This window comes from Trichechus manatus, unplaced genomic scaffold (assembly GCF_000243295.1).
Source record: "Trichechus manatus latirostris isolate Lorelei unplaced genomic scaffold, TriManLat1.0 scaffold00040, whole genome shotgun sequence".
In the NCBI taxonomy this organism is placed as follows: domain Eukaryota; kingdom Metazoa; phylum Chordata; class Mammalia; order Sirenia; family Trichechidae; genus Trichechus; species Trichechus manatus.
The window spans coordinates 17998957-18021092 of NW_004443976.1; the positions used below are offsets into that span (position 1 = coordinate 17998957).

At 54.4% G+C, this 22136-nt stretch overlaps 3 protein-coding genes across 4 annotated transcripts in view; all 3 read left to right on the forward strand.

Annotated features, from left to right (window-relative positions):
• The window catches only part of PRPF8 (pre-mRNA processing factor 8), a 30068-nt gene extending 21811 nt beyond the window's left edge, over positions 1 to 8257 (forward strand). Inside the window, exons 27-43 of the mRNA XM_004376158.2 lie at positions 76 to 211; positions 321 to 490; positions 662 to 791; positions 902 to 1048; positions 1249 to 1409; positions 1697 to 1888; positions 2374 to 2611; positions 2749 to 2877; positions 3765 to 3878; positions 3961 to 4134; positions 4433 to 4626; positions 5369 to 5608; positions 5700 to 5841; positions 7030 to 7170; positions 7322 to 7461; positions 7555 to 7757; positions 7920 to 8257. Of these exons, the coding sequence (XP_004376215.1) occupies positions 76 to 211; positions 321 to 490; positions 662 to 791; positions 902 to 1048; positions 1249 to 1409; positions 1697 to 1888; positions 2374 to 2611; positions 2749 to 2877; positions 3765 to 3878; positions 3961 to 4134; positions 4433 to 4626; positions 5369 to 5608; positions 5700 to 5841; positions 7030 to 7170; positions 7322 to 7461; positions 7555 to 7757; positions 7920 to 8074 (2806 nt within the window). The 3' untranslated portion in view covers positions 8075 to 8257. The remainder of the gene's footprint in view (positions 1 to 75; positions 212 to 320; positions 491 to 661; positions 792 to 901; positions 1049 to 1248; positions 1410 to 1696; positions 1889 to 2373; positions 2612 to 2748; positions 2878 to 3764; positions 3879 to 3960; positions 4135 to 4432; positions 4627 to 5368; positions 5609 to 5699; positions 5842 to 7029; positions 7171 to 7321; positions 7462 to 7554; positions 7758 to 7919) is intronic.
• An 803-nt stretch (positions 8258 to 9060) lies between these two features.
• Positions 9061 to 12523, forward strand: RILP (Rab interacting lysosomal protein). The gene is made up of 6 exons (XM_023731042.1): positions 9061 to 9648; positions 9744 to 9983; positions 10275 to 10420; positions 10782 to 10904; positions 11902 to 11981; positions 12273 to 12523. The coding sequence occupies exons 1-6, from the start codon at positions 9061 to 9063 to the stop codon at positions 12521 to 12523; spliced, it is 1428 nt and encodes a 475-aa protein (XP_023586810.1).
• A 702-nt stretch (positions 12524 to 13225) lies between these two features.
• On the forward strand, positions 13226 to 21774 carry SCARF1 (scavenger receptor class F member 1). Of its 2 annotated transcripts, none has more exons than XM_023731043.1 (11): positions 13226 to 13326; positions 13632 to 13693; positions 13935 to 14036; positions 14906 to 15431; positions 16462 to 16680; positions 17108 to 17236; positions 18253 to 18356; positions 18811 to 18931; positions 19875 to 19996; positions 20078 to 20224; positions 20915 to 21774. In XM_023731043.1, exons 1-11 carry the CDS (start codon positions 13226 to 13228, stop codon positions 21772 to 21774), a joined length of 2493 nt encoding a protein of 830 aa, XP_023586811.1. The 2 variants fall into 2 exon arrangements, with proteins under 2 accessions (XP_023586811.1, XP_004391418.2); XM_004391361.2 differs by having other exon boundaries at positions 20115 to 20224; positions 20915 to 20920.
• The last annotated feature ends 362 nt before the right edge of the window (positions 21775 to 22136 follow it).

Below are 22136 nucleotides of genomic sequence, written 5' to 3' on the forward strand. Positions count from 1 at the left end.
CCTAATTATCCTTGAAGGAATGCTGAGCTCTTCATATGAGAAAGTGTTTCACTTTAAACTTTTTTTCCTTGGCAGACGGCTGACTTTAGAAGATCTGGAAGATTCATGGGATCGGGGCATTCCTCGAATCAACACCCTTTTCCAGAAAGACCGACACACACTGGCTTACGATAAGGGCTGGCGTGTCCGAACTGACTTTAAGCAGTACCAGGTATGTGGATGGGATAGTGAGAGAGATGTTTCCTGAATCAGGAGTATCCACGGCCATGATGGGATACCCAGGACAGTAGGTACTTGACTATGACTGCCTTACCATCTAGGTTTTAAAGCAGAACCCTTTCTGGTGGACACACCAGCGGCATGATGGAAAGCTGTGGAACCTAAACAACTACCGTACAGACATGATCCAGGCCCTGGGCGGTGTGGAAGGCATTCTGGAACACACACTCTTCAAGGGCACGTACTTCCCTACCTGGGAGGGGCTTTTCTGGTGAGGATTCGTCTATTCTCCTCTTACAAGTCTTATCACGACCGTCTGAGCACGTTCCTTGTGTGTCTGTGAGGTCTCCTTGGGTCCTTCGTAGACAGCCACCCCTAGGGGGTCAGCACTGCTCTGAGAGATGGCAAGGGTTGACCTCACCTGGTCTCTTTTGCTTCCCAGGGAGAAGGCCAGTGGCTTTGAGGAGTCTATGAAGTGGAAGAAGCTAACTAATGCTCAGCGATCAGGATTGAACCAGATTCCCAATCGGAGATTTACCCTTTGGTGGTCCCCAACCATCAACCGAGCCAATGTGAGTGTAATTGGTAGACATAAGAGTTGGGAAGCTGAAAGCAGAAGTGTTTCTACTTTTCTTAGTTACGTGTCTTGATCTCCAGTGTCACATTCTCCTTTTCCTGTCAGGTATATGTAGGCTTTCAGGTGCAGCTGGACCTGACGGGTATTTTCATGCACGGAAAGATCCCCACGCTGAAGATCTCGCTCATCCAGATCTTCCGAGCTCACTTGTGGCAGAAGATCCACGAGAGCATCGTTATGGACTTGTGTCAGGTGGGCTAGAATTAAGGGGAGAGGATGCCATGAGGAGTCAAGTCAGCTTTCTCTTTTTGATATGGGAAATCCACCTTGAAAGCTTTGGGGACAAGACTACTGTTGTGGTACCAGGTGCCACATTATCTTGAATTCTACAAGCACTTATTCTATGTGGGCTTCCCTAACAATAGTCTTAATCTTTCCACTTTTGCCTCTAGGTGTTTGATCAGGAGCTGGATGCATTGGAAATTGAGACTGTACAAAAGGAGACAATCCACCCCCGGAAGTCCTATAAGATGAACTCTTCCTGTGCAGATATTCTGCTCTTTGCCTCCTATAAATGGAACGTCTCCCGGCCCTCACTGCTGGCAGACTCCAAGTGAGTGCCTTATGACCCAGTTTTATCATTCTTCTAGCAGTACTGCTTTGGGAATTGCCCCTTGTTCTTCTCTACTTGCAGCCAGTACTACTTATCAAAATCCTATCAACACCCTCAGCCAGGTCTGTTAATTCTCTGGAGGCCTTGCTGCTTGAAACAGGCAGAAGGATTATTGTTTTGAGATAATTAGGAATAGTGATTGGCAGGTCCTTATTGTGGTTCTGGGAACATTGGTTGCACCTGTGGCTTCCTGGAAGCCTGGACCCCTGAGCCCTCTCTACCCTCAGGGATGTGATGGACAGCACCACCACTCAGAAGTATTGGATTGACATCCAGTTGCGCTGGGGGGACTATGATTCCCATGACATCGAGCGCTACGCCCGGGCTAAGTTCCTGGACTACACCACAGACAACATGAGTATCTACCCTTCACCTACGGGTGTGCTCATTGCAATTGACCTGGCCTATAACCTGCACAGGTGAGTTGGGGCTCAGAAGCATGTCTTTTCCATCACTCCCATACTTTAATGTAGACATGTTCTTTTAGCTTGCTCAACTGTTGGTGTAGATTGTATGTTCTGGACATTTTACATAAGTGGAACCATGCAATATGTGACCTTTTTGTCTAACTTCTTTCACTTAGTATGTTTTCAGGTTTCATTCAGGTTGTAGCATATATCAGTACTTCAATACTTTTTATGAGTGAAAAATATTCCGTTGTATGGATAAGACTACATTTTGTTTACCCATTTATCAGTTGACCTTTTCCTCACCTGGAAAGCTTGACACTTTCCTCCCCTGGCTCATTGACTTTCCTTGCCTATGTATACACGAATAGACTGTCATCAGCCTGGCCAACAGCTTGTTCTTGCAAATCAGTCTTTCTTTTTAGAGTTATATTTGCTTTGTTTCTGGGGCTGTCAGTCTGGTTCTTAACTTTTCTTGCCCCCTCCCCCACTTCCAGTGCCTATGGAAATTGGTTCCCAGGCAGCAAGCCACTCATACAGCAGGCCATGGCCAAGATCATGAAGGCAAACCCTGCCCTGTATGTGTTACGTGAACGGATCCGCAAGGGGCTGCAGCTCTATTCATCTGAGCCCACTGAGCCCTATCTGTCTTCTCAGAACTATGGTGAGCTCTTCTCCAACCAGATTATCTGGTTTGTGGATGACACTAATGTCTACAGAGTGACTATCCACAAGGTGAGTGTGGAAAGCAGTGAAGGGGTTAGGACCCATATATGCCTATGGGAGGGTTATAGGGCAAATGTATGTGTATATTGGGACAAGGGTGGGATGGTTGTGTCTAGGCTGTGCTAACTAACACGATAATTCTTTAGACTTTTGAAGGGAACTTGACAACCAAACCCATCAATGGAGCCATCTTCATCTTCAACCCACGCACAGGGCAGCTGTTCCTCAAGATAATCCACACATCTGTGTGGGCTGGACAGAAGCGTTTGGGACAGGTGAGCAAGTTAAAGGACAGAGAGGCTAAGAACCTTGCTGCCTCTTGTTCTTTGGGGAGTGTGTTTGTGTGAGAGAGAGAAGAGAATGTATGTATCTACTGTTTCTCTCTTTGAACTTTCTCTCATTTGAACTTTTTCCTAAACTAAGTATTCTCCTATAGGAGGCCCAAGAGTGTGTGAGGTTCTTCATTACCTATCACCTGGTCTCTGTGCTTCCTGAATCTCCCATCTCTAACCTATCTTCAGCAAGGCTACCAAAAATCTTTCTAAAGGGAACAAATTTTCTTAAACCATCACTTTAACCAAATTTCTTCTCTAGGTCAAAACCTTTGGTAGCACCTTCCTTCTTGCTGAATTGCCATAACTCTTCTTCGGCTTCTTAAAATACTTGATACCTGACCGTGCTGTACTTGTCCAGCCACATTTTATTTTCCTTTATAGCAGACTTCCTCTTGCAGTCAGTCCAGGGTTCTAGTATCCCAAAAACATGATGTTCATTTCTACCTCTGTGGCTTTGCTCATATTTTTGTCTTTCTAGAATGAATTCCCCTCCTTCCTCTGTTAATCACAGTCTTACTCATCCCTTAATATCTATTTTTTTGTACAGCTTTTCGTGACCCTAGTGACCTTAATTTTTTTTGTCTCTGAATTTCTAATATATAGTTTAACAAATAGTGATATACCAGCTTGTGATATATTCTTGTATGAGTTTTGTCTGGCCAGCTAGATTGAAAACCCCTTTTGGGCCAGGCCATTTGACACTTCTGTACATCCTGCATGCATAACACTCAGTAACACATAGTTTATTTCAAGAGTAGAATCTTTTGTTTTGGCTGATCTGGAAGGGTGGAAACACAGTTTCCATACTCTTCTCTGTTCCTTTTTAGTTGGCTAAGTGGAAGACGGCTGAGGAAGTGGCTGCCCTGATCCGATCTCTGCCTGTGGAGGAGCAGCCCAAGCAGATCATTGTGACCAGAAAGGGCATGCTGGATCCACTGGAGGTGAACGGGTGAAAGAGGTTGGAGAAAGGAGGGTCGAAACCTCCAGGCTCTGTTTTTAATCTTGGACTTGATCTTGTCTTAGGTGCACTTGCTGGACTTCCCCAATATTGTGATCAAAGGGTCGGAGCTCCAGCTCCCCTTCCAGGCTTGTCTGAAGGTGGAGAAGTTTGGGGACCTCATTCTTAAAGCTACTGAGCCTCAAATGGTTCTTTTCAACCTCTATGATGACTGGCTCAAGACTATCTCATCTTACACGGTATAAAGCCACCTCAGGGAGAGGATCACTCTAGGAGGACTGGGTGTGGATTCAGGAGAAAAGCCTGTGCCGTAGCTTTTCTTACAAGCCCCTTAATGAGGCCATTTTCACATCTTCTGCCTGTAGATGAGGAGAGAGAATGTGCTCTGCATAGGAGGTTGACTCACTCACGGGGGGTGGTTGAGCCTTATACTTTGAAATCAATTCTTGGGCTCCCAGGAAGGTTAGGATAAAGAAAGGGGCAAGGGGAGAGCCTCAAATGGCTGACTTCTCCCCACTTTCCTATATCTCTTCCCAGGCTTTCTCCCGTCTCATCCTGATTCTGCGTGCCCTACATGTGAACAATGACCGGGCAAAGGTGATCCTGAAGCCAGACAAGACCACTATTACAGAACCACATCACATCTGGCCCACTCTGACTGATGAGGAATGGATCAAGGTGGAGGTGCAGCTCAAGGATCTGATCTTGGCTGACTATGGCAAGAAAAACAAGTGAGCGGTGGTGCTGGGGAGACAGGTGGGAGATCCAGAGGGGTAAAGTGGCTGGCTTAGTATGTGGTTGTGGGGTTTTTAAAAAACATTTAGCCTCAGAAGTTTCCCAAGAAATGCTTAGAGATGCCTGTAGGAAAGGGGTAGACAGTGTCTTCAGACAGTACAGGAGATGTCCATGTTTCAGACCTTCAGTCTGATTCTTGGACGTGGTTTCTCAGTAGAGGCATTGTTGCTGTTTTGAACAGGGCATCTTTTTACTGTCCATATATTCCAGGAAGTTTCAACATTCCAGACCCCCAGGTACCACTGCTAATAGTAGTGCACACACACCCTTCCCTCCCTCCACACCCTCCTTGTCATTGTGGCAACCAAAAATGTCTGTAGGTTTCCAAATATCCCCTAGGGTGACAGTGTCAGTTCTGATTGAGAACCAGTGTTTTTGAGAATTGTCCTGTGCCAGGGCACTTCTGTGTCCAGGAAAAACGAGAGGTGGGCTTGCTGAGCAGGCTTGAGCTGAGCCTAAAGGTGCACGTGCACCGTGCCCTCCCGCTGGGAGTGTGAGGAATCTTAGTGTCAGTACAGCTTCACTCTGCATTTCCTTTACAAGTGTCTCTCAAGGATTCTCTGGGGCAAGAGTATGAGCTTCACTGCCCCACCAAGGTAAATCCTTGCCATTGAGGCAGAAGTGACCAAGGGACCCCAATGGGAGGAGATCCTTGTGTGACCCACATTGTCTCCACAGTGTGAATGTGGCATCGCTGACACAATCAGAAATTCGAGACATCATCCTGGGGATGGAGATCTCGGCACCATCACAGCAGCGGCAGCAGATAGCTGAGATCGAGAAGCAGACCAAGGAACAGTCACAGCTGACTGCAACACAGACGCGCACTGTCAACAAGCATGGTGACGAGATCATCACCTCCACCACCAGCAATTATGAGACCCAGACTTTCTCATCTAAGACCGAATGGAGGGTCAGGTAATGAAAGAGGGTTAGGGAAGGAAGGGGATCCTTGTGCTATTTAGGATGCTTGAGCTGAGGAGTGCTGATATCCTCTGCCTGTGTTCAGGGCCATCTCTGCTGCCAACCTGCACCTAAGGACCAATCACATCTATGTTTCGTCTGATGACATCAAGGAGACTGGTTACACCTACATCCTTCCCAAGAACGTGCTTAAGAAGTTCATCTGCATATCTGACCTTCGGGCCCAAGTGAGTGAGTGTATGCAACTTGCCACACTGTACCAGCACTTTATGTGCTTGAAACTCACCTGAGATTTCCTGAAACTTGGTAATGCTGGTTTCAGAATACAGGAAAGAGTAAATATACAAGGTTAGCCAAAACAGTGAGGAGAGTTTTGGCCCCTGCAAGATAACAAAACATTTTATAAAGCTGTGGTAATTTAAGAGATTACAGTAGTGGCTTAGAAGTTATTGAAGAATAGTATATAGTGTGAAGCAGATCCATATCTATGTAATAAATGTGTATCAAGTCTAGGGGATTAAGGATGCCATATGATATTAAAACAATTGGAAAAAGGAGGCTAGATCTCTGCCTCACGCCTCTTGCAATAATAAAATCTAGGTGGAATAGAGAGCTCAATGTAAACTACTAAACTGTAGGATATTAGAAGAAAATACATATGATCTTGGTGTTGGGATGGCCTTCTCAAACAGGATACAAAACACATAACCATAATTATAATTTATAATTTGAATGTGACAAAGAGTACTACATACAAAAGACAAACTAGAAATGGAAAGAAAATACTTGCATAACTAAGAGGTAATGGCTTAGCATCTAGAATAGAGAATTCCCAGAAGACAGTAAGAGAGAACTGTAGAAGGGTGGGCAAAGAATACGGAAAGGTAGTTCAGAAAAGGAACTACAGATAGCAAATAGAATATGAAGAGATGTTCAACTTTACTAGTAATCAGGGAAGTTCATATTTTTATAAAACACCATTTTGTGGCCACTAGGTCGGTTGAATTTGAAGACTGTTGATATCTTGTGTGGGTGAGGTTATAGGAAACAAGTACTTACTTTGTTGGTGGTAGCCTAAGAGTAAAAATACCACCTAGTGCTGGTTACACAGATGTGTTCAGGTTGTGAAAATACCTCGAGCTGTGTGTTTGTGTGCTTGTTTCCTTATGTGTACTATACTTCAGTAAGCATTTGGGGAGCTGTGGACCCCACTTGGGGTTCTGATGTAATTCTGAGGTGAGGTCTGTGTTTAACATTTTTAACAAGCACCCAGGTGACTGTGCTACAGGAGGTTCTGACCACATTCTGAGAAACTCTGTCCTTGTTCTTGAGGGAGGGAATGAAGCACAGAGCTGACGGCCAGCACCGAGACTCTGGGCAGGTACTTAGTGTGGCCCTGGCCCCCTTGTCTCCAGATTGCAGGGTACCTGTATGGGGTGAGCCCACCAGATAACCCTCAGGTGAAGGAGATCCGCTGCATTGTGATGGTTCCCCAGTGGGGCACTCACCAGACTGTGCACCTGCCCGGCCAGCTGCCCCAGCATGAATACCTCAAGGTAAGAGGTGGTGACAGAGCTTGGGGTGAAAGAACTGGGGCTTTCTGTTATCAGGGTGGTGGGGGGGGGAAGGCAGGCATGTTACTCATGGGTGGAAATTCTTGTCTGCAGATGGAATTCTAAACTGCTTTTTACTGTTCTTGGGCTATAGGAGATGGAGCCCTTAGGTTGGATCCACACTCAGCCCAATGAGTCCCCCCAGCTGTCACCCCAGGATGTCACTACCCATGCCAAGATCATGGCTGACAACCCATCTTGGGATGGCGAGAAGACCATTATCATCACTTGCAGGTGGGCTTGGGAGGAAGTGTGGTGGTGCAGGTATTGTGGGCCCGGCCCAGAATGGTGGCCTGAGCTCTGACTCTGTCCTCATCCTTCCCCCAGCTTCACGCCAGGTTCCTGCACCCTCACAGCCTACAAGCTGACCCCTAGTGGCTATGAATGGGGCCGCCAGAACACAGACAAGGGCAACAACCCCAAGGGTTACCTGCCCTCGCACTATGAGAGGGTCCAGATGCTGTTGTCGGATCGCTTCCTTGGCTTCTTTATGGTCCCTGCCCAGTCCTCTTGGAACTACAACTTTATGGGTGAGTAGGGGGTAGGTGTTTGCCGTGGAGCACAGGGAGTGGGGATGGAGTTAAAGGTTATCATCCTTAAAACTTGGGGCCTGGCTCTGGCTTGGAGATGGCCCAGGCTGGGTGAGGCAGGTAGACCCTTTGTTAACATTTGATGTTTCCTTCTACCCCAAGGTGTACGGCATGATCCCAACATGAAGTATGAGCTGCAGCTGGCAAACCCCAAAGAGTTTTACCATGAGGTGCACAGACCCTCCCACTTTCTCAACTTTGCCCTTCTGCAGGAGGGTGAGGTCTACTCTGCAGACCGGGAGGACCTCTATGCCTAGTTGTTTCCTCACCTCCTGCTTCAGACTCCCCAAAAGTTGGAGCCTCTTAGTCCCCACAGACAAGCTGGTGACATTCAGCAGCTTGGCCTCCTTTTTCTCTATTTTGTGCTTGTTTCTGTGTTGTTGACCTTGTGGTGACTTGTAATCCTGAACAAAGTGTAACAATAAATTTTGTATAAATAGAAGTCTTTTTTTTTTTCCCTGAGCTTAAATTCTGTGTGTAAGGGTGGTGGGAGGCTGGGCTGGGGCCCTTGTTCACAGCCAGGTGCTGGGCTCAGCGTTGGGGGCCAGAGGCCCTTTAGTCAGGGCTGTGGGGCTAGATAGCCTCTAGTTGCAGTGAACTGAAGTGGAGTTGGCTTTCACACTCCTACTACCCTCGCCACATTTGCTGGTTTCCCTCCAAAATACTTCCAAACCATCACCCCATTTTCAGTATCTCTTTGAGCAGTTGCTGCTGTGTTCCGAGCCTGGGAGCTTTGTGGCTTGCAATCTGCGGCTGTCATGCTTAACCTAGCTGCTTAAGCTTTCTGTGTCAGTCCTGGTTGGAGAAACAGGCACACAGGTGGCCAGTATGTATGGGTGCCCGGTTTGGCCATCTCCAAAGGCCAGTGACAGCTGTGCTTCTCACCTCCTGCCTGGAGTACTTGGTAGCCAAGTCAGCCCCATGACTCCAGACTCGGGTGGAGCCTGGCCTGGGCCCTGTGGGGAGGGCTCGACTGAAGTGACCACTTGGAGCTCTGAGCCTCAGCTCTTGGACGCCTGGGTGGAAGTTGGCTGTCCTGTTTTCCTGTGACCTTGGCGTTGAAATAGGGTCCAGGGGGCCTAGAGCACGGCCTCCCTTGTCCACGCTCTTATGCTTAGTTGCTCCTTCCCGGCTTCGCCTCCCCTTCCCACTACAGCCCTGAACTGCTTCCTGGGCCGGAACTGTTTGGTTTTTCCTGCCCCAGTTGGGGGGAAGGGGACAAAGCCCTTGGTGTTTGGGGTACATGGAGCCCCAGAAGGCGGCGTCCGGGGAGCACACCTGGTGGCCTCCAGTGGCCTCGGGGTCGGCAGCAGAGCTCGTGTACCATTTAGCGGGGGCCCTGGGCACTGAGCTGCAAGAGCTGGCGCGCCGCTTCGGGCCGGGGGCGGCAACCGGGCTGGTGCCGCTCGTGGTGCGGGCGCTGGAGCTCCTGGAAAAGGCCGCAGTGGGGCCAGCACCAGACTCGGTGAGTCACTGCCCCACCTCTCGCCACCCGCGGGCAGGCGGCAGTCTAACCCTGAAACTTGGACTGCCCAGCTGCAGGTCTCGGCGCAGCAGGCTGAACTGGAGCTGCGGCGACTGCGAGAGGAGAATGAGCACCTCCACAGGGAGCTGCGCTGTGGGCCACAGGGTGAGTGCAGGCCTCCGTCAGGACAAGGGCGGTCTGGGGGCCGATCTAGGGCCTCCCTCCCGCGGGCCGCCGCTAAGAACGCCCCCTTCACCAGAGGAGCGCGCTCTGCTGCGGCAGCTCAAGGAGGTGACCGACAGACAGCGGGACGAACTCCGGGCGCACAATCGCGACTTACTACAGCGCAGCCAGGAAACAGAAGCGGTGAGGTCCCGGCAACCCGAGACGGGCGAGGGGCGGGGCTCTCTCAGCCCCTCGGCGCCCCGCCCACCAGCCTCCACCTCTTGGCCCGCCCCCAGTTGCAGGAACAGCTGCACCGCCTCCTGCTGGTGAATGCGGAGCTGCGGCACAAGCTGGCCGCTGTGCAGACCCAGCTGCGCGTGGTGCGAGACCGTGAGACGGAACTGCAGGGCGAAGGGTCCCCGGGGCTGGCGCAAGAGCAGCCGCAGGACCAGGTCCAGGGGCCCGGGTGCGAGCAGAGGCAGGCGGCCAAGCGGGCAACCGTTGGCGCAGGAGCCCCGGGGACTCCTGAGGACCCAGTGAGTGCCTGATGAGGGCGGGGACCCATCTGAGTACGTATTCACAGCGCCTGACATTCAGTGGGCACTTGGGAAAGGTTTGCGGTGCTGCAGGGCAGGTCCACTCGGAAGTTGGAAGGTGGCACACAAGTTTGCGCCTTTAACTGGCCTCCACCCTCACTCTCAGCACTGGTCTGTCATCTATTGTAGCACTTTCGCCCCCCAAGACTCCCTGCCAGTCACTTCCTAGCGTTCCGGTGATCGTGCTGTGCTGGCCATGGTGGCCCTCTAACCAAACCTGTTCTTCTGCAGGCGGATGCCCTGCAGCAGCCAGAGCGCCCCCTGGAGGTAGGCCAGTGTGGCTTCAGTAGAGAGGAGCTTGAGCAGATCCTTCAGGAGCGGAATGAGCTCAAAGCCAACCTATTCCTGCTGAAGGAGGAGTTGGCCTTCTTCCAGCGGTGAGGGAGCTGGGCAGGGGCTGGGACGCCAAGGGGCCCCACTCACATCTGTTCCTGGGCCTCTGGTCACCACGCTTCATTCTTCGGCTCATTGCTCTATCCACTGGGAAAACAAGAGTTATAAAGCTTCATCCAAACTGGGGAGGGGGCCGTGCAGAGGGTCACGGGAGAGAGAGCCCACAGCAGCAGCAGCCAGGGAAGTGTTCTTAGGAGGGATGACACCTCAGCTAAGGTCTGAGGGGTGTTAGCAAGTCAGAGTGTTTCAAAAAGGGGGAAAAAAATGCACGGGTGCTTGGAGTGAGACGTATTGTTGGCATGTCCATTCCCATTGCTTTTCCCTGCCCCTCTCCCTACCCTCTAGGGAGCTGCTTTCAGACCACCGGGTGCCTGGGCTTCTGCTGGAAGCCATGAAGGTGGCTGTCCGGAAGCAGCGGAAGAAGATCAAGGCAAAGATGTTAGGGACCCCAGAGGAAGCAGAAAGCAGGTAAATCCCTGCCCTTTATCCCCACTGGAAGGAACCCTGGTGGCGCAGTGGTTAAAGCTCTCAGCTGCAAACTGGAAAGTCGGCCATTCAAACCCACCAGCTGTTCCTCAGCCTTCTCAGGAGAAGGATGTGACACTCTGCTTCCATAAATATTCACATCCTTAGAAACCCTTTGGGCAGTTCTACTCTGTCTATAGGGTCGCTATGAGTCAAAATTGACTCGATGGCAGTCAGTTTGGTTTTTGGCTTTGTCCCCGCTGAGGCAGCCCTGTCTCCCTCCCTTGTTCTGCAGAGCCTGCTGACCTAGACTGGTAACCCTCTGAGTCTGTCATTCAGCTTGAACCTGTCACCGCAGCCCAGTCACCCCCTGAGCCTGCTGCTCTGGCCTGGTCACCCCCTGAGCCTGCTGCTCCAGCTGGTCACCCCCTGAACCTGCTGCTTGGCCTGGTCACCCCCGAGCCTGCTGTCCAGCCTGGTCACCCCCTGAGCCTGTTGTTCCAGCCTGGTCACCCCCTGAGCCTGCTGCTCCAGCTGGTTACCCCCTGAGCCTGCTGCTCCAGCTGGTCACCCCCTGAGCCTGCTGCTCTGGCCTGGTCACCTCCTGAGCCTGCTGTCTAGTCTGCCCTGCTGAGCCTGCCACCTTTCTCTGGATCCAGCACTGCTTCTGCTTGCCCTGCTTGCTGTACATTCTGCTGAAGAAACCTGTTCGTGCTGCTTACTGCATGCATTTTTTGGTTTCCTGCCTTGGCTGGATCTGTTTGTCCTCAAGTCTGCAGCCACAGCTTTGTCAGGAGCCTGCTGTCTGTCAGGCTATAAACCTCACAGTGTCCTTCATCTCCCCAGTGTCTCCTTCTCTCCAGCCCTGGGTGCCCTGCAGCCACCCTGTCCTCCCTTGTCTGCTCCTGGGGGCTGCACAGCAGGCTGATGTGAGCTGGACTCTCGTTGTCACTCAGGGCCTTGATAAATGGCCCTGATGTCTCCTCTTTCTCTGCCTCAGTGACGATGAGGATGGCTCATGGCTCCTGCTCCCCAGCGATAAGGGAGACCAACCTCCACCCCCTGAGTCCAGAATACAGAGTTTGTATGTTAGGGGAAGGGCAAGGGCAAGACAAGGGGCAGGAGTGTGGGGGTGAAGGAGGGGACCCACCTGGGTTCTTCTCAGCACTCCCTATCCCGCTCCACTGCTCACCCTACTGTCCTGAGCTCTAAGCATGCCCCTACCTCCTGTCCCTGGGCCCCCTCACCTCCCCACTCCTTCATGCTGCCCTTTGTTCTCTCAGTGCCTGTTTTTCTCACCACCCTCCCTCAGCCCATATCCTTGATCTCTCTGGCTTCTGGCCTCAGGGTACTTCTTGGCTCTGCCCCCAGCTTTGGCCTGTGGTATCGGGGTGAAGCAGAGGCCCCTGGAGCTGGGACCAGCAGCCCCACTTCCAGCAAGCAACAGGGCAAAGAGGAAGCCCCACAGCAACCTCTCTTGGAGCCTGTGGCCAGCCCTACAAGCCCCAGCTCCTGACCGGCCCTGCTCTGCTCTTGATGAACAGCTCTGTCTCAGGGGCCTCAGCTGCCCCAGGGGCCTGACTCTGGGATCTCGCTGTGGGTGGATGTGTGACCTCAAATGAAAACAGAGCTCCTTCCTTCCCAGCCCTCCCCAAGGCTCTTCTGCAATCCTGGCCTGAGAGCCAGGGCTTGACGGCGGAGCTCAGCCTGCCTCCCTTTCCAACATCTCCGTACCAAGCCTCTAGGGCCAGATCACAGTGCTTCCTCCCAGTCTCAGCTTCCCCATCCATGAAAGAGAGAACTGACTACCTCCCTCCCGAGGGTTTGTGCAGGTGGCCTGAGCTAATGTAATAAAGCAACTGCCCATAATACCCAGAAATTGCTCCATGTCTGTCTGTCAGTGGTCTGTCCCCAAGCTCCTGGCGTTTTGAGAAGTGACAGTGAGCCTGAGGTTTCCTTGGCTGGCCACTGGGTGAAGAAGCTTCTCCCCTGCCTTGCCTGGGAGTGTTGCCTAATAGAAAGCTAGGGCTCCCCAGTGGCTCCCACCCCCACAGGGACCTGTGGCTTCATGCTTCCATCCCCCTCCACACTAAGACCAGCTCCTTAAGCACCTGCTCAGCCCTGGCCATTGTCCTTCCTTTCCCTTTCTTTTCACATTTCACGAGTGTCTAGACTTCCCAACACCCGCCCACCCTCAGGGAGGTGTCTCATGGCAGCCCGCCCCTCCGGCCTGGTTTCCTCAGGAAAAGCCTTGGGAGGAAACAGGGAGGGGGTTGGGAGCTGTGGGGCTGACTAACCCAAGCCGTCCCGCTGCACTGGCCGCCATGGGGCTGGGGCTGCTGCTCACGCTGCTGCTGCTCTGGGCTCAGGGGACCCAGGGGTCTGAGCTGGACCCCAATGGGCAGCACGTCTGTGTGGCCAGCAGGTGGGTCTTGTGGGATTCTGGGGGGCCGTGGTTGAACTGGTGTTGACGGACTGGGAAAAAGGAAGGTGTGGGGGAAGAGTCACAGGGCTGAAGGGAGGGGGCTTGCGGGGCAGATGGTGGGAAGGCCGGGGAAGGAGAGGGAAGGGGTTGGGGACATTGGGACTGTGACACTCTGCTAGGCCTCCTTGATGGAGCTGAGGCAGCTTCCCATAGCTCAGCCAGAGACAGTGGCCCACCCCGAGGGGCTAGGTAGCCCTGGGCCCAACTCCCTGGAGCTGCCCAGCTGACCCCTCTCTGCCCCACAGCCCCTCTGCTGAGCCCCAGTGCTGCCCAGGCTGGAGGCAGGAAGATCGAGAATGCACCATTCGTGAGTAGGCTGGCGGGGGGCGGGGGGAATCCCCAGCTGAGGAGAGGGAAGAACATAGCCCAGTGACCCTTCCTCCCTACCCTCCTGGGGCTTCTTTCTCTCTGGAGCCCTAGAGCCAGGGTCCATCCTGGGACACACACCCCTAGCCCTGAGGGGGCAGGGCCCCAGAAGCCAGTGCAAGGAGCAGGTGTGTCCCCTGGTCGCGCCCCAGCCCTCCCAACCTGAGTGGGGTGTTTTTCAGCCATCTGCGAGGGGCTGGACGCTTGCCAGAAAGACGAGGTGTGCGTGAAGCCAGGCCTCTGTCGATGCAAACCTGGATTCTTCGGGGCCCAGTGCAGCTCCCGTGAGTTTCCCATGGGAGGGTGGAGTTGCTGGGCAGAACTGGGTGAGGAGGGGATACCAAGCAGGTAGGAATGTAATTTTAGAATAGCAGGGCCAGAATTCCCCCAAGCTTCACTGAAGACTTTGAGGCCTACAGGCTGGAAGTGGGACCCACTCAGAAATGCCCTGACTCATTTGCCCACAAGGTTCAGTTCTGGGCCCTTCTCCTTCCTTTCTAACTCAGAAAATGCTAGTGATTCTTGTTAACTGCAAAATGGATATATTTCCACTCACTTCCCCACATACTTTATACACTTGAGGATGTGTGGAGAGGGGAAGGAAGCCCCCCACTGGGCTGTGGGTCCTCTGTGGCAGGAAGACGAAGGTTGGGAAAGGGGTTGGTGGGCAGGATAGCCAGAGGCAGGCAAGCCTGTGGCCACCAGGAACCACTAGGTTGGGAGCAGACACTAGGGAAACATGGCTTCTTCTGGGAACCTGGTGGGCAGCATCCAGGCCTGAGATGAGGATGAACGCCCAGCAGCTCACCTCCTGCCCAGTGGGGGATCTCCGTGGGGAGGGAGGGAGGAGGGGGCGTGAATGAAACCCTTCCTACCTCTGCAACTCTGAGCAAGCCCCTTTCCCACTCTTGATCTCTAAGCGTGTTCTCGAATGTTAAGTGTGAGACTGGGCCACTGCTAAAGGTTTTTGTAGTTTTGAAGGTTTTTGTAGTATGGGGCAGAAAGTGAGCCGCGCTCAGGAGGACAGGGTGCCTGATGTTCCAAGGCTCTGCCTCAGCTCTCGGGCGGGCCTTTTTCTTGTGGATGGGATGGATGGCGGGACAAGGATGCGTGCCCAGCCCTGAGCTCGCTGTACCTGTCCTGTTCCCCGCAGGCTGCCCGGGCCAGTACTGGGGCCCCGACTGCCGTGAGAGCTGCACTTGCCACCCGCACGGCCAGTGTGAGCCGGCCACGGGCGCGTGTCAGTGCCAAGCCGACCGCTGGGGCGACCGCTGCGAGTTCGCGTGCGCCTGCGGCCTCCATGGGCGCTGCGACCCCGCGACGGGCGCGTGCCGCTGCGAGCCAGGCTGGTGGGGGCCCACTTGCCACCGCCCGTGCCAGTGCAACCCGGCGGCGGCGAGCTGCGACCCCGCCACGGGCGCCTGCCTGTGCGAACCGGGCTGGTGGGGCCGCCGTTGCAGCTTCCGCTGCGCGTGTCACGGCTCGCCGTGCGTGCAAGAGTCCGGCCGCTGCGCCTGCCGGCCGGGCTGGTGGGGCCTCGGGTGCCTGCAGAAGTGCCTGTGCCTGCGCGGCAGCTGCAGCGCCGCCTCGGGCCACTGCGCATGTCCGCCCGGCTTCCGCGGCGAGCGCTGTGAGCTGCCCTGCGCCGCCGGCCGCTATGGGGCGCAGTGCCAGTACAGGTGAGACGCGCATGGGGGCGGGAAAGGGAGGCGGCAGGGAAGGGAGGGGGAGGGGGCCAGAGAAGTAGGGGGAAGAGGGAGAAGGAGCAGAGGGGATAGGGATGGGAATGACAGAGAAGGAAGGGGAGGAGGGAGTGAGAAAAAGGGGAAGGAAATAGGAGAGAAAAGAAATGGGGAGGGGTAGGTGGGGGCACAGTGAGAAGGGCAGGAGAAGGCGTAGGATGCGTGGTTTGCGCCACAAAAATATTCAAGGCAGGGATGAAAAAGGAAAAGAAAAAAAATGAACTCGATGCCCCATGCCCGTAAGTCCAGCCCGCCCCGCTCCTTTCATCCCGTTACTGTTAAACAACAAAAAAATACTAGTACTAGAAAGCCACAGTATTTAGATCGAGAATGAATCACGTAATAAAAGGATTGCAGGGTCCTTTTAAGACTCCGGTGGCTTTTAAACTTTGCCGAGCTCTACCCACAATAGGAAATACGTTTTACATCACCACCTCTCAAACATCACTCAACTAAAAGTTTAAGGAGACAATACATACTTAACCTTTGCTACATACGATGATACACTGTAATGTTTTCTATTCTATTTCTTTTTCTTTTTTTAATGCTAGTTAGAAAAGCAAAAACAAACATCGCTGTCGAGTCAATTGGAGTTAGGATCTGGTAAATTGATTTTATGAGTTCCCTCCTCCACCCCAACTAATAGGTCTGTCCCAAGTATATGATTACAGATAATTAAGTATCCAGAAGGGGGAAGCTGTCACTTAAGGGGTGTGGCCCCAGGTTCAAGCTGGTTTGAAGGAGCCGGATGGAATCCTACAAGAGCTGGCAGGGATCATCTGTTCAGATCCTTCATTGTATAACATGGGGAAACTGAGGCTCCAACCTCCCTGGGTGACAGAGCTTGGCCCTGGTCACTCTCCAGTGCCCTGGAAGGCCTGGGTAGGGTGGGCAGAGTGCCAGTTGGAGGGGGGTGGGCTCCATCCATCTAATCCCCAGTGCTCCTTCGAACCCCTTCCTTTCCTAGCTGTGGCCACTGCAAGCAGAATGAGCCGTGCGCTCTGGACACGGGCAGCTGTGAGTCCTGCGAGCCAGGCTGGAACGGGACCCAGTGCCACCAGCCCTGCCCACTGGGCACCTTTGGTGAGAGCTGCAGGCAGCAGTGCCCCCGCTGCCAACTTGGGGAGTCCTGTCAGCCAGACACTGGGCACTGTCAGCACTGTGACCCTGGCTGGCAGGGGCTCAGGTGAGGAGACCAGCCTGCTCAGGGTGGGGTGCACCTTCCTTCAGGATTCCCACCTCCACCCCACTGCTCCCTCTAGGATAAATGCCCCACCCTCCACCCCAGCACACATTCATGCAGCCCTCTGGGGCCTGCCTCCCTGGGGAAGGCTGAGGGCAGAGAGATGGGTGCTGAGGAGGCCCTGGGCAGAATTCTCTTCCAGCTCCCTCACCACCACTCAGGCTTTCTGCCCTCTTCCCGCTTCAGGAATCTGTGGTCTGTCATCTACTGGGTGTGGCCCCAGGTTCAAGGCCCTGTTTACACCCGAGCTTCACCGCTGAGGAGTAGCCAATTGGGCCCCTGAGCCCAGGAGTATGGGGAAAGATGGGCAGGGCCTGTGGGGGCCAGGCTTGCTCTGCCCTCCCATTGCCCAAGTCTTGCCTCATCTCAGGTGTGAAGAGCCCTGCCCACTTGGCACCTTTGGGGAGGACTGTGGCTTCACCTGCCCCACCTGTATTCAGGGGACCTGTGATGCTGTGACTGGGGACTGTGTCTGCAATGCTGGCTACTGGGGGCCCAGGTGAGGATGGGGGCCCTAGGAGGGGAGAGCACAGGGGGCCTAGGTCAGGTCCCTGTGCAATTGCTTTCCTAAACTTTCCTTCTGGGGCCTTTCCTGCTTCCCAGATGCCCACCCCATGTCTTCAGTTATTCCTTCTGTGGTGGGGACTGCATCTGCCCGAGGAAGGCCAGGGCAGGGCTTAGTCTAAAAGGCTCTCTAACAAGAACACCAGTTGCCCTCCAGTCCCTTCCGACTCATGGCGCCCCCATATGTGTCAGAGTAGAACTGCGCTCCATAGAGTTTTCAGCGGCTGCTTTCGTGAAAGTAGATTGTCAGGCCTTCTTCCAAGGTGCCTCTGGGTGGACTCAAACCTCCAACCTTTTGGTTGGCAGCCAAGTGTGCTAACCATTTGCATCACCCAGGGACTCCTCCCTAACTAGATGGGGAGTTCACTTAGGAGCAGGGCTCCGAACCCCAGTGTCATTTCCCAAGATCTTCAGGTGGTAAAACATAATCAGTGTCTCCAGTCCAGTTTTCAACCTGTAGAACAGGAAGGAGCATCAGATGAAAGAGACTTCATTTTATAGAGGAAAGAACAGAAGCCCAGAGAGTCGGGTGCAGGGCTGGGCCTGGCTTACACCTCCAGACCTGGATGGCCTTTCCCTGATGCCACTGGCATCTTGCTCATTTTGCATTAGTGCTGGATGGGCATGGAGGTGAGGAGAGTCAGAGGTAGACCCTGCCGTAAGGATTACACACTGGGGTCTAGGGGCCAGGGAGCATCTGAGCAGCTTGTGAGTGCTCTCCCTGGAAGATGGGCTGAGGGGCTGAGGGCTTCTGCCAAACACAGCCAGTGGCACTTGGAATGTGGCTCAGAGGTCAGAAGGGGTCCATTTGGGCATCATCTAGGGAAGTCTTCCTGGAAGCAGGTAGGGGTAGTGCCCAGAAATCTACCATGTGCCTTCCCCCTCCCCTGCCTGCCTGCCTGCCTCCCTTCTCACCCAGCCATCAGCCTGCCTCTCCTTGTCACCCAACAGCTGCAACACTTCCTGCCCATCCGGCTTCCATGGAGACAACTGCTCAGTCCCCTGCCAATGCCCAGAGGGGCCCTGCCACCCTGTCTCTGGGGCCTGCCAGCATGGTAAGGTGGAGGGAGTGCACGGGATACAGCGACCGTGGCCCGTTACATGGGCTCCAGGTGCCTGTCGCTTGTCTGGGAGGCTGGCCCACTTCAGAGACATACCCTGTGCTTGAAGTCTGTATGGATGCTTTGGGGCCCCTGAAGATGTGACAAGCCTTTGCCCCCCAAGAAACCAGGGTAGAGCATAGGCAATGAGTGGGCCGGGCTGGACACTGGGATGTGCATCAGGCATGAGAACTGGGGGGAAGAGTCTGTGGAATAGGTCATGGCCATGAGGAGGGGGCAGACCAGCAAGGAGGCTGCCTGGAGGAGGGGGCCTCCAGGCTGAGCAGAGTCTACATGTCACAGAGGTGGAGGAGGGACCCACAGGGAGGGGAAGCTCAGAGCTAAGGATGAGACATACTGTGTGGAAGGGAGGACGGCCCTGGATGTTTGACCTCCCCTGCTCCCCCAGGCCTTCACGGTCAGGATGCTGCCCTCATCGCGGGCATCCTGGTGCCTCTACTGCTGCTCCTTCTGGGTATCGCCTGCTGTGCCTGCTGCTGCTGGGCTGCCCGCTTGGATCCCAAGGACAGGTGGGCACTGGCTTGTCCCTTCCCCACCCCACAGCTCAGACCATGGGGTGGGTGCAAAGTGGCATCTGGTTGCCTTTCCGGGTGGGGAAGGGCTGGCCTTGTCCCACACTCAGGTAAGGGGCAGTGGAGGGCTTTGGCAGTGGCGGTTGCTTGGAGACACCAGGTCAACTTCCTGCCTTCCTTGGAAGCCTCGATGGGGGACTTCTCGAGCTGTGTGGGCAGGAGGGACTGGGCACCAGGCTGGTGAAGCTCAGACCCACAGCAGGAGGCTGAGAGTTTACTAATGGAGACCCAAGGAGGAGGAGGGTGGGGACACAAAAGCAGCAGAAGAGTGATGTAAAAGTTATCACAGAGAAGCAGACCCATTTGCCCCTCCCCTGGGGCATAGAGCTGGGGGGTGCAGGGAGGAGCCCCTCACACAAACGTGAACACAAGACATGTGTAAGCCTGTCAGAGGAATGGCAAGGAGTGGAGCAGTCACTTGGGGGTGGAGAGAATGGGGCAAGGGTAGGCTTCCTGGAGGGGGTGCCATTTGTGATGAGTGAGCTGGGGCTCAGCTATGATAATAATAACAAATAACCACATTTCGGGAACTCCCCACTAGGTGCCTGGTACTATGCTGGGTCCTGCAAGAGTTGTTCCCGTTATACAGATGAGGAAACTGAGGCCCAGAGAGGTTAAGTCCAAGCCAGAGCTGGAACCCAGTTCTGTCTGACTTTAGAGCCACACTGTAGCAGGCCCGGATCTTAGATTCAGTAGTTGGGATGTTATTCAGTAGTTAGTAGGAGGGAGCCATTGAAGGTTTGGGAGCCAGGGAATGGTGTGATAAAAGGTAGATGTAGTCATCCAGTCACTGTGCCTCCCTCACACTGACTCCAGGACCAGGATGGTCCTGGCCCCTTCCTCCTGCCCCCTGAACTGGCCACCCTCCCTACCCCCTCAGGCCTACGACAGATGGAGCCGCTGTGTCCAGGGTGAAGCTGCAGGTGTGGGGGGCACTGACCAGCCTGGGCTCTGTGCTGCCCTGTGGCTCCCTCAGCAGCCACAAGCTACCCTGGGTGACAGGTAAGTGGCAGCTGAGGGTTGGGGGCTGCATGGGAAAAGGCTTCCCATCAGGCTCTGCTCCTGACCTGGTGCCCCCTACAGTCTCGCACCACGACCCCGAGATCCCCTTCAACCACAGCTTCATCGAGCCACCCTCTGCCGGCTGGGCCTCCGACGACTCCTTCTCTTCTGATCCTGAGTCTGGAGAGGAGGACGAGGGTCCTGCCTACTGTGTGCCCCCCCAAGAAGGTAGTCCCCCAACAGCCCACTCAGCCCGTGGGCAGCCCTGCCCACTACAACATCTTCCTCATTCATTCAGCAAATGTTTATCAAGAGCCTATTCTATGCCAGTCATTGTTGCTGGCTCTGGGGACACAGTGTAGAACAAGATGGACAGCTTCCTGCCCTCACCAAGCTTATATTCTGATGGGCAGAAAGAGAAGCACTCAGTTATAGGACAGAGTGATATGGGTTTTGATGGGGCATAAGAGCAGGGGCTCATAATCCAGGCATCTCAGGGGTGATTGGGGTCAGTGGCGATATCCCAGTGTTAATGATACCTGAGTTGACTCTAGCAGAATCAGTAGGAGTTAGCCAAGTGAAAGTCAGGGCGAGGTAGGAATGGTGTTTCAAGAAGAGGGAACAGCATGCACAAAGGCCCAGAGGTGAGAGGGACAAGGCTCTGCTGCACTGAAAGAATTTCTGTGTAGCTTAGACTGTGGCCTTAGTTCAAGGTAGGGAGGGGTGAGGAGAGAAGAGTCTAGGAGTAGCAGTGGCTACCTAAGTAGACCCTTCCCCTGCCTCTCTCTGCATCCTCACCCTCTTCCTTGTCCCAGTTCTGGGGGCCCCCAGAAGACGCTGAGCTGGGTAAGTAGGATGGGTTGGGGGGGTAACCAGCCCAGCTCCAGCCAAGCCCCTCTCTTCTGCCTCCTCCACCAGGGATGACTCTTGTGGCCCAAGTAGAGTCACCAGAGGCCAGCCTGGCTGCAGGCCCGTTCCCTCCCCCTGAGGATGCCTCCACACCATTCGCCATCCCGCGCACCTCCAGCCTAGCCCGGGCCAAGCGGCCATCAGTCTCCTTTGCTGAAGGCACCAAGTTTGCGCCGCAGAGTCGCTGCAGCTCAGGGGAGCTCTCCAGCCCACTCCGAAAGCCCAAGAGGCTCTCTCGGGCAGCCCAGCCAGGTCCTGAGGGCCAGGAGGCCGAGGAGCCCACAGGCCCAGAGCCAGCAGAAATGGACAAGGCCCCTCCTGGTGCTGCCAGCCCCAGGGACTCAGCTGTTGGCCGCCGACAGCTCCCACTTGGAGGCCGCACAGTGGCCGAACGTGTAGAAGCCATCGAGGGCAGTGTGCAGGAGAACTCAGGCCCAGTGACCACCATCTACATGCTGGCAGGGACACCCCGGGGATCTGAGGGGCCCGTCCGGTCTGTCCTGCGCCGTTTTGGTAGCTTCCAGAAAGGCCAGTCAGAGCCCAAGGTCAAGAGGGCCATCCCCAAGCCTCCACGCAGAGCCCTGAGTCGGAACAAGGACAGCCCTGGGCTCGCCTCTGGCTCTGCTAGCCAGAGCCCCGGCTCAGCCCCACATGAGGAGCTCACGGGGGCCCTGGAGTCTACGAGAGCCGGGCCAGAGGAAGTGGCCAGGGGGCTGGGGGATGGCACTGAGAGCCCAGGGAGGGCCCAGGAGCTGGCCCCCGGGGGTGGCCTCCCAGAACAGGATCCCCAGAAGCTGGCTGAAGACGAAGGGCAGGAGGAACCCCAATATGAGAATGTTACACCCATCTCCAGGTCATCAGAGCCCTGAGGACCTTGAACTTGGGGAGTGAGGGGACTATGAAAGGGGGACACCGGGACTGCTACTGGGTCATATTGCGCATCATGCTGGGAAATGATCACACGGTGGGAACAGGCATGCCAGAGCCTCTGTCCCTTCCATAGGGACAAGTCAAAGTTTAGAGGCCAGAGTTGGCTCTGGGGCCTGGCAGAGCTCCTGGAGTGGGTCTGGCAGGCCCGGGCAGAGACGCCGCAAAGTGGGGTCACGGAGGAGAGGAGGAGACACTGCAGGGACTTTTTCTCTGTTGTCCTGTACTCTGCCCCAAAGGAATATTCTTTCCTTTATTTGCAAAACATTTTTTCTGAAATGGGAAACAACCTAAATGTTTGATG

What these genes read in the sequence shown, in the direction of transcription:
- RILP (XM_023731042.1), top strand. Translation starts at nt 9,061, where the DNA reads ATGGAGCCCCAGAAGGCGGCGTCCGGGGAGCACACCTGGTGGCCTCCA. An exon ending in GCAGCCAGGAAACAGAAGCG is followed by an intron (nt 9,649 to 9,743) that starts GTGAGGTCCCGG and finishes GCCCGCCCCCAG; the next exon opens with TTGCAGGAACAGCTGCACCG. An exon ending in CCCTGAGTCCAGAATACAGA is followed by an intron (nt 11,982 to 12,272) that starts GTTTGTATGTTA and finishes CTCTGCCCCCAG; the next exon opens with CTTTGGCCTGTGGTATCGGG.
- SCARF1 (XM_023731043.1), top strand. Translation starts at nt 13,226, where the DNA reads ATGGGGCTGGGGCTGCTGCTCACGCTGCTGCTGCTCTGGGCTCAGGGG. An exon ending in AGATCGAGAATGCACCATTC is followed by an intron (nt 13,694 to 13,934) that starts GTGAGTAGGCTG and finishes GGTGTTTTTCAG; the next exon opens with CCATCTGCGAGGGGCTGGAC. An exon ending in CGCTTGGATCCCAAGGACAG is followed by an intron (nt 18,932 to 19,874) that starts GTGGGCACTGGC and finishes CTACCCCCTCAG; the next exon opens with GCCTACGACAGATGGAGCCG.